The sequence below is a fragment of the Rhyacophila brunnea genome, unplaced genomic scaffold (assembly GCF_057557595.1).
Source record: "Rhyacophila brunnea isolate RB1 unplaced genomic scaffold, BYU_Rbru_1.0 scaffold_2, whole genome shotgun sequence".
Taxonomy (NCBI): domain Eukaryota; kingdom Metazoa; phylum Arthropoda; class Insecta; order Trichoptera; family Rhyacophilidae; genus Rhyacophila; species Rhyacophila brunnea.
In genome coordinates this window covers 17,396,660-17,413,879 of record NW_028232859.1, presented here as the reverse complement: position 1 = coordinate 17,413,879, position 17,220 = coordinate 17,396,660, and the positions used below count along the sequence as shown (strand labels likewise).

General features: G+C 31.1%; 1 protein-coding gene across 2 annotated transcripts in view; it reads left to right on the top strand.

Annotated features, from left to right (window-relative positions):
- Positions 1-3,658: 3,658 nt before the first annotated feature.
- The window catches only part of Oatp26F (Organic anion transporting polypeptide 26F), a 79,185-nt gene continuing 65,623 nt past the window's right edge, over positions 3,659-17,220 (top strand). The window contains exons 1-2 of one of the 2 annotated variants that reach the window (XM_085946616.1): positions 3,659-4,044; positions 15,004-15,298. In XM_085946616.1, the coding sequence (XP_085802742.1) occupies positions 15,035-15,298 (264 nt within the window). In that variant the 5' untranslated portion in view covers positions 3,659-4,044; positions 15,004-15,034. The remainder of the gene's footprint in view (positions 4,045-15,003; positions 15,299-17,220) is intronic. The other variant, XM_085946617.1, reaches the window with a different exon arrangement.

Here is a 17,220-nt window from a genome sequence, read left to right as displayed (position 1 = left end):
GCTGAAAAATGTATGGAACATTTAAGGCGACATTCTGTCTTGCAGGGTGCAAGAACTCTTTGTGCTGGGATAGTTTGTGTTTTAATCGGACGTTCCTCTCCTGCTGCTACTTTTTGTTTTCTAATGTTATTTTTCCAATTTAATGGATTTCTCTTTCTTTTTTTCCCCTTTCTCACATTCAGTTGTGATTCGTCCACGATATTAGTCAAATTTTGATTATCTGTATCTGAAATTTCCGAAACTGATACATCTGATTCAGAACCATTCTCGCTTTGATGGTAATCAGGATCGTCAGCTATACAACCTTCATCGATATGTGAAGATGTTTCATGTAAAATATTAATGTTATCGCATTGGAGAAGATCTGAAGTCTCTGAAGCGAGAGTGGGTTGTATTGGTGCAACCGATGTTTCCAACACTGCATAGTAAACGATGTTACCACTCTGACCAAATGCATACAGATTATCATCACACACAATATCACTATGGCTTATTTCTTGATAACCAGCCACAGTTTTGTCGACATAAATCAAGTCATCTAGGGGTGAATTTATTTGCCTTTCAATTGATGAACTCCCTGCATCTAAAACGAAAATAACCCATTATCAATCTTAAAAAATGAAAATATGAATACTGTATTTTTGTTTCACGGATCTTTTGTCAAACCAAATTAATGGATTTAATACTAAGACATTCGGCTAAAACAAAATTAAACAATACTATTTCCAAACTCGAATAATCAAGCTACACTATTATCTTAAATATCAGCCAGGTTTAATGTACAATTTAATAACATTGTTTGATTTCATAAAACTGATTATAAATTCCTACCTTTCGTTTCTGAATCGTTGTTTGACACTGCGGTAGTAATTCATCACAGTCATCAATAATATTATTGGTTTGTATTTTCACTAAGTCCAGAATACGTTTACTTCTCTCCGACATTAATGTAATTAACTTTTCTTATTTGGAATAAATGTTTCAATGCAAAACTGTTTCAAACATTCGCACAAAGGAGTTAATACAACAAAAATGTGCGGTCGTCTGTCAAGTGTCAAACATTGTTCGTACTAACTCCGCAAGATAACACTTAATACTGTTTAATTGTATTGGTTGTTTTGACTGAATGGACTTAATATCAATAAATAACAAAACACCCACAACTAAAGAGTATTAAAAGACTTAAGTATTCTTTGATTCCAAAATCAAGATGCACTTAATATTCTTTAAAACGCAATATCTCAGGAAATAATTGATATAGGAGTTAATACTGTTTACCATGCGAAAGAAGAGGCAAAATCATGAAGTTTAGTGCAATAAAGTGACTTTTGAAAATTTTGGAGTTAATACAGTTCGGTTCTAGGGTACAGAATTAATTTCCTATTACATTAATTATTACGGTAAATTCAATTACAAGTAAAGTGAATAGGAACTACATGTCTAGTGAAAAGAAAGTGATGTTAGATTATTATTATTGTTCATTACATTAGGTACCCAAAAACTTTCTTCTTGAAATGTACCTGCTAACATAATATAACCAATACTTATCAATAATTATAAACTATATTGTAGGAAATTAGGAAATTCCTTTAAAAGAGTCGGAATAAACATAAAAATGCAGCTAGTTGCGATTGATCACGCGTGTCACACACATATTAATTCTGTGTTCCCTGCGCATACCATTTGGGTTTACTTTCTTTGATTCTTCTAATGTATTTTAATTTCATTAGAATGACAGAATCGACGTTCGATTTACCAGTGACGTCCCTAGGCAGACTTGCAGGCAGAATACCGCCCCTTTCATTTTTGAAGTTATACTTCTTTCAGTGCGTTTGGGAAAACAGATCCGAGTGTATTTTTGGCGTGTGACGAAGTTGCGCGCGCCGATGCAAGACATAATTTATTATTATGATTATATGCATTTCGGTCTTAAGGGTACATGCACATGCATTATATTGGAGTGTATATTTATTTTTCACTGTAAAGATTATGTATCATGATTTGAGGCTATATTTATTATATTATATTTATGTAAGTATTATTTATGAGTAAAATTATATACTTATTAATAAATAAATAAATTTTGTGAATGTTGAGTTGGTAAATAATTCAAAAATATATTAAAATTTGATTTTGATCATGGGCACTTCTGAATCGATTATAACCGTTGTATGGCAAAGATGAGTTTTGGTTCAATACAATAATTAAATTACAATTATCACGTGCTCTATGAGACACAGTTGAATCGCGTACTTTTCATCAACCTAATCCAACGTAGGTAATATTAATAGACTCAGGTAACGGCCTATTTTGTTTTGTTACGCCAAAGAAGTATAACTTCTAACGCGCGTACATAAGTACACACACCGATTTTTATTTTCAAATTATTTGCTAATTCGTTAGGTACCTAATTATCTATTTTAATAATTATTTTCGGCTTAAACAGACAAATACACAAAAAATATTTAAATTGACATACACACCATCTACTAAGAAATAGAGTATTTCCACGACACCCATTATCAGTGTTGGTTATAGTTACGTGTGGTTTTGTAGCTCTGACAAGTTTGGAGGCACCATTGTGAAAATTTTGTTATAATAATAGTTATGTTGTCAGGATTTTTTATGCTTCGATTATTTTTTTAACATCTCTAATGCTGCGATTGCATCGTCTGCTTCATTGATAACCGCCACTGCTCTCAAAAGTTGTAATATTTGTATTACAGTACTCTCTCAGTAATCCGCCGCTCGATTATCCGACAACTACTATAATCCGCCGTTTTTTTACTAGTTAAAAATCACTAAATCAAGCTCTATAATTTGCTGGTATTCGTATGTAAAATTCAGTAGTCCGCCGCGCGCCTATACCAGCTGTCCCCGTCGTATTTAACGTAGCTGAGGCATGGAACAAACTACCGGAACGAGCAATAATTTAAACGTGAAAAAAGCTGTGGCCCTCCATAAACAAGATGATGAAAACTGGGAACCGGAAGACGTTGGTTTCATTAGAAGAATTGATTCAGAGGGCGACTGAAAACTCAAAGCTAAAGCGAAATGTTTTAGAAGAAAGGATACCAGAAAGATCTGAGCAGTATGCGTCTGATTTACTGAGTAATATGTACTAATAGTAATAAACTTAGTTTATAATAATTAATACCTATGTATAATTTAATAAATAATTGATTTTGATCATAAAAAACCCGTAAGTCGCTAGGTAGTACAAATTTCGCAATAAAAACTATTTTTACGAAATAACTGTCTTTATTTTTACAATATTTTGTATTTATGCACTATAATCCGCCGTTTTCACTAATAATTGGACACATATCTGGTTTTTGGGGTGGCGGATTACTGAGAGAGTACTGTACTTAGTTACTTCCTTCGCCGCCCTTTATAATGTGCCGCTCCTATACAACGTATGTGCTACCTACCATCACGGGACGTCACTGCCATCTACAGCTGACCGCGTAAGTCGGTAGAATACCATATTATGGCATACATTTAATGATATTATTATTTATGTTACCTGCAGAGTTTGATAAAAAAACCAGCCGCACGAAGAGTACAGAAAAACCCTGCGACCTTGCATGAAATAATTAAACTGTGATGTGAACCGAGCGCGTTTCGCTCTTCCACGCGTTCAATGCTTCTGCTTTCTAGTTTTCAACAACAGCCGCGGTAGGATGGTCGCTGCGGACTCATACCATGGTGACGTACCTCAGTTTACCATTCCATGTCGACTGCGCGCGCAACTCGTATACATAACCTCAAAGAATTTTATCATTACTCAGTTACACTTCAGTAATTCAAATAATCACAAAAGTGTTCCAAACTTCAAATAATATGTTCCATTGTATACTTAGTTTGAAAGTAAACAGATGATATTGTGAGTGAAGCAAAAGTGAACTTGAGTAATAACAAAACAGTGACAAAAATCATACGTGAAGTGAATTCATATAATGTAATAAACAAATACAAACAGTTCATTTTTGCTTACGTTAACCAGGTGATTGCTGATGTTTGCAGATATCTAGATAATTAACGGTGAATATCGTTATTTTTATTTTTGCATTTGCGACACAAATATTTAGCGCGAAGTCGAGACTAGTCAGATTCTTATTGGTTTTTGTTGAATAGAAAAAATGGACTTTAACTTAGTTGCATCATTGGTTGCATCGGTGTTATTGCATGCATCATGGGCATGTAATTTTAAAAAAATAATGCAATATCCTGTCATACGTAAATAATAATAATAAAATTATAAAGTCATTACATGTGATGATGATAGTCGTATTAGAAAAAAAATATAGATACGCTTGATAACACAATAATTATTATTCTCTTTTCTATGATTTGCGTTATATTATTATAATGATAATAATGACATATTATAATATCACTAATTGTTTACATATCAGATACGTATTTACTTTTGCAATGCAATTACAGTAGATAGTTCAAACTTTGTTGTATAGTTAGCGATACTGGAAGAACTATTTAGAAAACATCGAGATAGGTTTGAACAAAATAAATAAAATAAATTAGTTATGTACACTGTACAGAATTTTATAATACATAGTTTATTCTATATTCTACATCAATATATACCATAAACAACCATATGGTTACAGTGTAGGTGGAATGTAATTCACAGTAGGAATTTTGAATTTTGTTCGATAGTTTAAAAAATCGTTGTTAAAATATTATATTTATGAAATCTTCCGGAAACGGATATTAAAGAAAAACTTAGCAAATGTCCGGAAAGCCGAGGTCAGGAGTGCTAATTATTATTTAATGTTATTTTGTATGCATAGGTACTTTATATATACTTATTCCTATTATTTATTACGACTAATTTGGTTTAAATTTTGCTTATTTCAATGGAAATGTTCGGAAAGCATTACAAAAAAATATTGAAAATAAAATATGTTTAGTAGTTTCCACAGGCGCGCAAATAAGGTGGGACGTTTTTGGTTCCGGACCCCCCCACAGAAACGGAAAAAATACAATCTACTTAAGTACATGGAATATTACTTGTTCTTATTCTTCCTCAAGACCTCATGACTGAGGATCGTGAACTAGATGATTTGGTTGTCGAACAGTTAATGAACCTGTTGGCTTCACTCCTCCCAGTACTATACGACACACAAGACTCAATGTTTGCTTTAATATTCCGATACGGCATATCTAAAATAGAAGACAGCGTGGACGACACAAATGGACACCAATTATACTGAACGCACTGTCAACATTATCTGTCGTATATGTAGGAATGGATAATAAATTGACTGCTGGCTAGACGGGCTTGTATCTACTCCTACTGGGCCTGGTACTATTTATAATGCTAGCAGAAACTAACATAATCATAAAAACGCTTCAAGTTTATTGTTAAAACATACACACACAATATCAAAACCGGTGTCATAGTATCACGTGAATTAAGACTTTTTGAATAAAATCTAACAGGACCTTTGTTTTGTATACATTCATTTCGTCTCATAGTCTCATGGTCTGAGCGTCCGACTCTCGTGATAGCACAATTTTCTAGTTCAAGTTCGAATTGCGGTTGAGTCGTTCTGGACGGTGCTGGTTGGAGAATTCATTGATTAGTTGAGTAAGTAGTTATGCACCCAACCGCCAATACTAACCATGTTTCTGATAATGACATATATAGTTGGTATTTTGATTAGTCATCAATTCCAGAGATGATTTTATAATTAGTCAATTAGTAGGAATTCTGCATAAGAAATAGTTTTAGTGCCTGTTGTCCTTTTTTCGTATAATATTATCTGTTATAAAAAGGTAAACAATACTATTTTTGTTCAGTAAAATATTGAAGATGAAAAAAATTCAAAATCAAGTACTAACTGTAAATATGGCTGTCGTAGGACTAGGGAATCCAATCCCGAGCCAAAATTCTGATCCCGGGATTTCGGGATTACAATTTGACAATCCCGGGATTGGCATTTTTTTCCATTGTTAATATAAAATGTTTATATTTACAAATAACATTGATAAAATCGGTCAAAAATAAATCTAGTATAATTTATACTATTTAAGACATTTATTGTTAATATTGTATACGTTCATTCTTGGAAATACACAAGTTTAATGGAGTAAATAATATTGGAATATAAATAATAATGTGAATTTAATACGAGATTGCTGTTTCTGATAGTAAAGACATAATGAATGGATTAGCGAGATTTAAAATAGCAAAGCAAATAATCATGGCGTACTTATGGCCTTTCCGCATCATAAATCTAATTTTTCGACCATGTCCGATCCTAATAGGATCATATGGGCCTACACAGAGTAGAGGTTGTATTAACAGATTTTGTTTTTTTTACGAGAAATGGATGTCAGCTACTTGCTCAACCTGCAAAATCTAATTAGTCAGCCAAATATGAAACTGCCGTAAAACGTATGATATCATGGTGAAATTACTTTGTTAAATGTGCGAAGCATTGTTTTTTTCCAATCTTTCTCATTTTTAATAATTCATGTGAGAAAATAAAATGAATCGGCAACCTACACATGGGTATAAATCAAACTTCATTCAAACTCAGTTTATGTCTAATGTAGTTATTTTTTATTAAAAGTATTTTTTCTGTTTTATTTTCGCTTTTATTTTATTTTCCATAAAAATTGATAAATAAAATCAATCCCGAAATCCTGGGATTATGTTTATCAATCCCGGGATTCATAGGTATCGAAAATAGCGCGGGATCCCGGGATTGGAATCCCTACGTAGGACTTGTTTTCAGTTAGCTATCTACCAAAGCCTACCTACCTTCAACAGACACCCTTCAGAAGACTTTATTGATTAGTTAAGTAGTTATGCGCTCAAAGACCAATACTAACCATGGTTCTCATAATGAAATATATAGTTGGAATATATATAAATATATAGTTGATTAGTCATAAATTCCAGAGATGATTATATACTAATTAGTCGATCAAAAAATCTTAGGAATTTAGCGTGAGAAATAAACAGTGAATATTTTAATAAAAAAAACTTTTAATTCAATAGTATTATGAATTTAGGTGTGTAATCGTATATATTAATAATATTATTATGTAAAAGCAATGGATTTTTTTAATAATTTACTGTTATACAAAACCGGAAGCTTCGTGTTGACAGGAAAAATCGTACTATAACTATGTAAATAGGTAATCAATGATATCATGCATTAACATAACCATTTTAATACCCACTACTACCTACCTACATATATGTTTGTAGCAGTAGCGAAGAGTGGAGGGAGGCTGTTAAGATCTGACATAAATAGTGCACAGTAAACTTAGTTAGTCGTACTCATTTGTTTTATTGAACTAAGCTACAATTTACGGATGGCTTTGGTTAGTTTTTAAAAATCAATTCAGCCCTGCCGATACGATAAAATTGTGCACACTTTTTCATTCATACTTGTTTGTTGACTTTATTTTTTTTAAAATTGATTAAGCCCTGCCTAACCAAACTATAATAGATAAAAAATATTATTCTATCTATAAAACATCCAAAGTTCTATATATTATGATTTAATTGCATAGTTTTAAATATTTTATAGATAGACGAGTATTTTTTTACTATTATCTATTATGGCTTGGTTTTCGCAGGGTTTAATTGAATTTTAAAAACTATTGACACCATCAGTAAATAATTGTAGTCTTATTTCAATGAAAACAAATACATATGACTGACAAAGTTTAGTGTGCACTAATTATGGCGGATCTTAACAGCCTACCTCCACGCTTCGTGACTGCTACCTACGTAGATGTTTGGAGGGGTGTATAAGCAAATATGTTGAACACAATATATACAATATGGAGACTTTTATGGTTTCCCTATCAACAACAGTGAAGGGAAATTCCGTTTGTCATAAATGCGCGTTGGTGTGGAAATAACTCTTTGGAAGCCACAGTAGTTTTCATTCCAATCCTTCCACTGATGTATCGTGCGGGCGTGTAGATAATGCATTGCCTAGGGGCGGCAAATGTAAAGCGGCATAAGAAGGAACGAATACGATCATTACAACTTTTGGAAACAGTGGCGGTAGTTTCGTTAGAAAGGACCGATATTTTAGTTTTAAAACATTTCAAGGGGGCCTTCATACTTGTCAGTGCCTCAGACCTCCACGTACCTAAAACCCCCGCTGTTTGAGATTAGGTTTTGTAGAAATGATCTAATCGTTAGTAGGTTATTTGTGTACTTATGTCATTTTTTTTGATTTTAAGATTTTTTTGCATTTGTCTGTTTAGTTTAACATGATAAGATATGTAGATATACACCTGACAATTTTGCATAATATTTGAGACTACAAATGAGAGGGGGCGGCACTTTGCATACAGACGTCGCTAATTCTTTCTGTTCATGATCTCTCCTGTCCTATGTTGATGGAGAGGATGCGAACAGGTGATTGTCGCGATGACTGGTCATTAGATTTAGTCAATTCCTTTCAATTGTATAGAAATGGAGAATGAGAGAATGTTGATATGTCATAATATTATAGATTGTACCTATATATAGGTATATGATAAATTTAATATAAGATTATTGCCGCATAAATGTAGGTATCAATTCGGAACTTAACATACGATCGTTAGTACGTATATTTATTTGTATTAAACAAATCTCCAAACAGTTTATTTATGTAAGTTTATGTATTTATAATACATATAGGTTTTTTTTAAATCATTTATTTATCAAGGCATAACTTTTTATGTCATACCCTCCCAGTAAAACCAAACTGACGCAAATAGCATTCTTTGATATTATTGGAAATTAACTATTAATATACTTATTTAATTTTCATATGTACCTACCTGATCTTTGAGATATTTTTTTATATTGTAAGTATTTTATAATGTTTATAACTTAATATAGTAGGTACCACCCAACAGATGAATAAATAAAACTCATCTATCTAGGCCCTAGGCTATACCTTAATACACCACATTTGGAAGCAGGGTTTTGAATGTGTGAGTGACCCACGAAAATGAAACACACATTATAGACGTGCAATAGTGTGTGTTGCAATCTTAAAATATACCATTATTGAATGAGCTTCAGTGCATAAACCGAGTGCAGTTGTGAGAACGAAGGACAAGCTTAGAATGACGTATTATTGATACGTTTTTAAGTTTATTCCATATTATTCCACACTCGAGAACGGTTGCCTGTTACTCCACACCCGTTAGGTATTTCAGTTCCCATTAATTCTGTGTTCCCTGGTAGGTACTTAATTAAAATAAATTAAATCATTGAATAAATAAAAATAGAAAGAAAATATTAACTATCTAAAAAAAATTAGAACAATGAAAAATACAAACAATTTATCCAGTAATATATTATAATTCATGTAAATATAAATTTCATTTTTCAGTTGGGCATCGAAGTTTTCGACTTTTTAAATATCTTCCATATTAGTCATATGAGCCAAATTAAAAATAGGATACGGTATGTAGATCACATTAAATTTAATATGGACGAGGTCCGTTGGGAAATTCGCAGTGAAATTTATAGGTGTGAAGGCAGCTCAGCATCCCGCGCCCCTGCCGAGCAGCAGTACTCCCTCGACGAGGATAAATCAAAACTACTCTGAAAAACACGTCTTTCCTCTAAATATGGTTACACCCCCTTAATGGAGTATATCAGTTTATTTATTCATATGAAAACACCAATACGTTATATTCGTATAAAAATATCGTATTTTTCCAATCGTAGCTATGAGACTGTAGTACTGACATAGGCAATAATCGATGAAAATAGGGATGAGTATTGTATAAAAATAAGAAGTTCAGCAATATTTGTTACCATTCATAGTTACTTAATTATATGATACAGAATTAAATAATAGTAACCATTATAGTATGCGAGGCAGAAAATGTAATTTGAGCCATTTAAAATTATTTAGATTTTGGAAGGTTGGTATCAGGAGAATTTAGCCAAGTGATACATTTATTGGTTATCTACTTAACTATAATAATACGTCACTCTCTACGGTGCTACTATATTAACGTCTGTCATATTTTGCTTGTCTTGCTTGTCCACCTACCCGCTCTTTCTTGTCACCCACCGTACGTATTTATAATGTGGTACATATTTTCTAACATCATAGCCAATAATTTAATACAAAGCCTGGCACAAATTTGCCACGTGGTCCAGTTTCGCAGTTGTCAATATGTACAATATTGTAACCATTAGATTTGATATAAATAAAAAGATTTTAAGTTATACATATTTCCATTTTTATAAAACACGATGTTTTATTTTATAAATAAATATAACAACATCAAAACTAAGTATGTATTAGTCAAATATCTCTGCTGTGCATTAAAGAAAACTTTATATATATATATAATAATAAGATAGGATCCTTGAACGAATTCACATTTTGTAACGTTTTTTTTTTTAAATATTGTAAGATTATCTTTGACTTTAAATAAAAAAATATTTTTCGTTTTTTATATGCGTATTTATTGATTAAAACACTTTACAATATATTATTAAAAAAAAACGAAATTGCATGCTATGTATTTTCCCGCTAAGTGACATATTTACCTTAAACATTGTATATAAAAAATCATACAAAACAATAATTATGAAAATTAAATATTACGTTAAGATATATATAAATATCTTTAAAAAATAAACATATATTTTAAATTAATTGTGATGATTAACTTTCTAATTATAAACTGGGGTTATACATATAACATTTTGCAATACAGTAGAATATTGATTTATGGGAACATAAATTATTATGATAAGAACTAGTCGATATGTACATAACACATTATTGTTTTCTAGATTGCAATTTATAAACACTAGTTTTACGAAAAATGATCATCAACATCGGTACTATAAACCAATGTGAGTCAGTTGAAGAGGGGCCTCTCTAATAATTAGGTTTCTTCCACTCTTGAGACATGATCTACCTTATTACTTTCCCATATTTTTTTCATTTTCCTACATCAAAAGATTTATAGATTTTTTTCAATTAATTATGATGAATAAAATATAACGAACTGTTTATTATAGTCAACATAACGCCTTAAATTTAAATCAAAAGATTTATTGTATTTTGTAGTCTCAGCTCTTACAAAATATTATAATATAATTTAATAATTATACAAAACATGTGATAAAACTGTTAAATTTTTATTAAAAAATAAATGTTTTTTGAAATTGACAGCTCCGAAATAGGACGACCAAGTTTTGGCCATAAACCTTGTGCCATAGTTTGTATGATCGTTGGCTATGCTAGGATACATAGACTTATGAATGATGTCATTGAAGTTTATACGGCGTGTAGTAGAATATAATTAATAATAAACTGAGAGCTCTGGACATTATCGGTGCTATAACAGGTACCGAATATGCCCATAGATCACGTATGTTTGTGTTTATTCACTGATTGTTAGGTATTGAATGTTATTTTACAATAGTTAATCAGCAGTGCAGAAGAGTCGGTACCCAAAGATTATTTCACGTTTATTTTAACACGTAAAAAATCGTAAAAAATAAATAAATTAAAAGAATTTGAAACATATCCACATGTATTAAAATTGTCACAGATAGTATACATTTATTTTTCTTTCATTTGTATTTAAGTATTAAAATAATAACGTTACAAACTATTGACATATTTTATCAATTGTATGGAAATAATTCAATAATGTGAAATTATTGTTCCGGATTCCAACTCAGAAATTGAAGCAGGACAACGGTAAAATTAAATTGATTTCAAAATCTCTAAAACTTTAAAAGATCTGACTATCCAGTGTTAAATTATAATCATTGTTTAAATTCGTCCAGCAGGTATTCTGTTGGTATAATCTTGTGTATTCCCCGAATGCGTTTTTGGGATAGTATGAGATCATTTTTGAAGGAATTGTTAAGATGAGTAAAAAAACTTTTACTCCTGATTTGCCACGCGAACAATTTTATCAACCATTTATCCATCTATCTATAGGTGATACGGATTACATTCAATTAAGTATATTTGTTCGTTCACTATCATCAACCTTGTTATATTTCCATATTGATAAAAACGTGATCAACAAACAAAATACTCACACTTGTATATTATACGTGGAATTATTAATACCTGTAATAATATTGTCATATAATCTTGTTATTGAAACATTGACATTAATTGAAATAAATGAAGCGTCTGAAAAATATAAAAAGCCTTGATTTTTGAATGACTACATAATGTATGGTGGCCAAGTTAATTTTTTAATAAACGAAGCGTTTCCATTCAAAATAAAATTACGTAAATCGTTAGAAGATTCGTTAGAAGACATTCAAAAGTTACTTACTAGAAATAGGTAGTCTATAATGTAAAAGTGAATAAACTGATAATAAAAAAAATATACTTTCCAAATATCATTATAGACATAATATTAATTTATATTCCAATCCCAATCTATTGCGTAGTCTACAATCCGACGGAATTATAGACCCTACTATAAAGTTATTGTCATACTTACTTAATAACATTTTTAAGTGAATTCGTGAGTGTGAGTAATGCATTTGACAAGAAGCGAAATCAAAAGTTCTGGTTTAGACATAAGCAAGACATGCAATCATCCAAAGGGGAAGTTTGTAAGTAGATATATCTATATGAATATGGGTACATACAGCACGTAATTAGAATAGAACTAAGTTAAAGGCACGATGATGATAATTATTTGGTTAAGTATTGTTTATTTTAAGAATTTATGAAAGCGGAAGGTTTCAAAAACTTGCAAAAAACAGTGTCCAGAATTAATAAGAAGATTGAAACGCAGGTGTATAGTATATAATATATACGTATTCTCCATTCTGGGTATAGAATATTACGAGCTCTGTTATATTGGAATAATGTATATACATCAATTTATACATCTACATTTATTTGAAAAAAAAGCAAATTCAGTTTTGTTGAAAATTGAGTTTGATATAAAAAAATGAATTATTTATAATATCCGCAATTCAGAAATATATCAAAATGAAAAATAAGTGATGTTGTTAGCAAAAACATAAAATATTAAGCCTCAATATTATGAGAAATTGAAAATTTCAAAATATGAGCTTGCGAGTATATGTTAATATCATTACCTATATGTTAATGTTTTTTATGAGTAGGTATTATTAATTCCACGCTGCCTCATTTATGGAGTATCTACCTGCCTAGAATTTAGATACCTATTTTACGCTATATAAGTATTGTGAACATATACCTAGATACCTACTTGATGTGTTAGATGGTATCATTTTCAAATTTTAAAAAAATATGCTTAGTAATAAACTTCTCAAAGCACCCTTCGTAAGCACCCTTGAAACTGTAACGTGGGTGAGTTTGCGAATGCCGTGTGTGTCAATCTCGCCAGCCTTCATGTACACCGTACGGTTTCAAATTTGAAGGGAACACCATTTCCCATTTCCTTTCATTTCCAAGTGTTCCTTCCGGTTGTGTCAAATTTGAATTTTGTGTATCCTGCCAACATACGAGATCGAAATTATTATAAGTTAAAGAAAAAGGGTGGCATTCGACAGTGTTACATTATTCAAAGAAAATCTTCGAAACCCATAAGCGTGGGTTTCGATTTACAAGTAGGAATACATATGTATGGCATTTTAGATTTATCCCATGATTTATTCTGGGTGAAAGAGGATATTTAGTTATTGCAACGTAATGTAATATTACTGTTGAGGAAATCATTTAGTTAGTTAATCTGGCGCTACAACCATTCTTCTGTTATCTCAATATTTTTGAATAATATGTCTGTATCTCAGAGTCAGTGTGTTGTTTATGGTATTTTGAAGTTAATTAGTTAAGTGTAGATTTTGTACTTCACGTATTATATCTATCAGAGTCAGTTCACTTTCTGTGTATATTCATAAAAAATAATAAAAATCTGAAATTCTTTAAATTAATTAGCCGAAAATCCATCACAAAATTGCGTTTCCCCAAAAGTTTTACTTTTGCACATACGATGCACTGGCTTTCAGGTACAAAATATATTAATTAAAATAAGTACCGTATGTTTGGGGCTAAAATTAAATACAGAGTGATTCGTATGTAGGTATTTGAGTTATTAAAAGGCCATACTAACGTACGTCGTTCCGGCCAGATAAATTGATTAAAAAACAAATTAATGCTTTTATTAAAAACAAAAAAAAATGTTGTCAATTAATTAATATATACATTTAATTAAGTTAAACCAACAACTAAGGTTCTCAACCTTTTCGAATAGCAACCCCTTTTTATAATAACCAAAGAACATGCGACCCCAAGTCACGTTTACTATTACATTCTTAAAATTCTTAATATAGCAAAAGAAAACACATTCAAATAATTTTCAAACTAAACTCAAATTATCATTCTACACATGTGTATAATATAAATATATTATGGCCACAGTAAATAAATAAATAAATAAGTAAAACAAGCGAATTTTCAATCATCGCAATATCCACTTTTACAAGTTTCTGTGTGTTGACGTCAAACATTAGACTTTTTCTAGTTTAACAAAGACTGATTTATATTAAATATTAATTAATTATGATGTGGAATTTTGCATAATAGTGATTATTTTTTAGTACACAATTTAATAGTTTTAGACCCATTAGGGAGTCGTAACATTTGGGGTGGGAATTCGTGATCAAGGATAAGGAATTGGAGTGAATTTAATTGTCGTTCCTTCTTTGGTACACCTACTAACAATTGTGTAATATCATAATGTGATCACCCAAAATGGTGCGGATCTTGTCAACATATCATGTCAATTATTAAATTAATGATAGGGATTAACGTATTAAATTCTTTGGTGGGTAAATTAAGTAAACTAATTAGAGGGCTTCATATATGACGGTTTTCTAGTCTCATCATTTATATAGATAAGCCAACAGTTATCTAATATTATCTACGCGGTAAACGACAGTGCAATAGTATGCATATAAAAAATACCATTAGACTGTTTAGTAATCAAATTACATTTTAAATTTTCTAGGAAGCTATCTCTGACTGCAGAGATCTCCACAATGTACGGAAAATCGAAGCAGAACTCCTCTAACCAGCCGCAGGGTTACGTCAACGAAGCGTTCACGAACTGCAACGAGGGAGATCTGGAGACGGTCGATTTGAATGACAATGGTTCAGATGAGAACGATGCAAATTACCAGAATGGCCAGTTCAATGGTATCCGACGGGGCAGTAGTAAGCGTCGGGGGGAAAATGGAGTTGCTTTTCATCGTCGGGAAACCCCCCATGAAGACGAAGACAATTTCGTGGCCATTCATCTTGGGGTAGGCATATTTTGTATAATAATTTATTTATCGATACATGTACATGAGTTCGAAACCTTTCTGTTTTGGATAATTAATATCACGCATTGCAGTTACCTATTTCTCTGGTGTTTAAATTACCAGACCTGCTTTCAGATAAAACATTTGGTAAACGCTTAACAGAGACATTGTTGTATTTTACAAGTAGTTGTGGCATTTGGTTATTAGTTAGTCAGTAATCAGTTGTTTACATAAAAAAAATGTACTTTCATAATTATTATTTTCCGTATTTTTTATCTGTATATTTTTAATATAAATAAAGCATATACATACAAGCAAGTCAGGGAACTTTTTTACTTAATATAATTAAAATATATTATATTATACATAATTTGGAAATATTAGAAACATACATATTAGAAACATACACATCAGTGTGTGTGTACTTATGTACCCGCGTTAGAAGTTATACTTCTTTGGCGTAACAAAACAAAATAAGCCGTTACCTGAGTCTATTAATATAGAATGTTAGTCTCCAAAACTTTTTTTATAAATATATATAGATTTTATGACACAATATTGGTTATGTTTACAACACGTGCTGTTTACTTGGTTTTATTGAACAACTAACTAAATGACACTATGCGCTTGCGCATGTACCAATGAGACCAAAATGAATATAATCATAATAATAAATTATGTGTTGCATCGGCGCGCGCAACTTCGTCACACGCCAAAAATGCACTCTGATCTGTTTTCCCAAACGCGCCAAAAAAAGTATAACTTCAAAAATCTTTATAAAATATACGACGCCGGACAGGATTTGATTGTCTCCGTAGGATTACGGACAAATAGACTAGAAGTTATATTATAATTGAAGTGCTTTACAAATTTCGCTAATATAAAATATTAATTCGAGTGCTTAAAGTCAGACAACGTTATCTACAAAAAAGTGTTTTTTTTTTTTTTGAGATAACGTTATTTTACATTTACGGCTACATGATAGTCAAACAACGTTATGCCAATCTTTTCTAATTTCTTATTAAATCGTCAGTACAGTTTAACGCTAACTACATAAGTTACCCTTGTTTTCATATTTTTTTAAAACTATCCCTATAAATTTTAACATCATCATAAGCAAGATAAATGTACAATACACAATAAATTATAAAATATTAACATTAGGTTTTAAATAACCATGTCCCTTGTTGAGTTACAAGAATCTAAAATAACGATTTTTGGCTCTCCTGTAAAGTTGCACTTTTGTAGATAGTGTTGTTTGACACTAAACCCTCGAATTATTATTTGTTTTATTCGTTGAATAAATAATTAGTTTATTAGTAAGTTTATGATTACTAGAAGGTCGCTGAGCCCTGTTTGTGTATCACTGGTTATAACAATTCAAAATAATATTTTCAGAAAGAAGAATGTTACAGAACAAGATTCAATGCGAATAAAATTATTTTAAGTGTAAATATACAATATACAATAGTATTGTTCTACTTTATAAATAATGTGAAGTGCATCATTTATATTGACAATGCTATTTTGGGAGTTGAATACGTAAAGCATTTGTCTGATGATGGAAATGAAGATGAATTGAATGTCCGACGTCCGACTACCCACGCGTGTCACGTTGCCGCTTTTATTATTACGTAAATTACTCTGACAGTCGGAAGTAAACGAGCTCATAAATACGCATCAGCATTTGAAAAGCTTAAAATCACAACTAACAGATATTATTAATATATTCTTAAAATCATGTTTACAGAATGCTGTTGATTGTTAAATTGGAACATACAAATTACCAGATCGCATTGAGCGTGGGTATTAGTTGCAAGTGCTCATTTCATACGAGAGATGTATAAAAACTTAAACTGCATGTTTTTACAACCGTAATTATTGAGTATTTAAAAATTCATATCAGCAAATTTTAGGTTTAT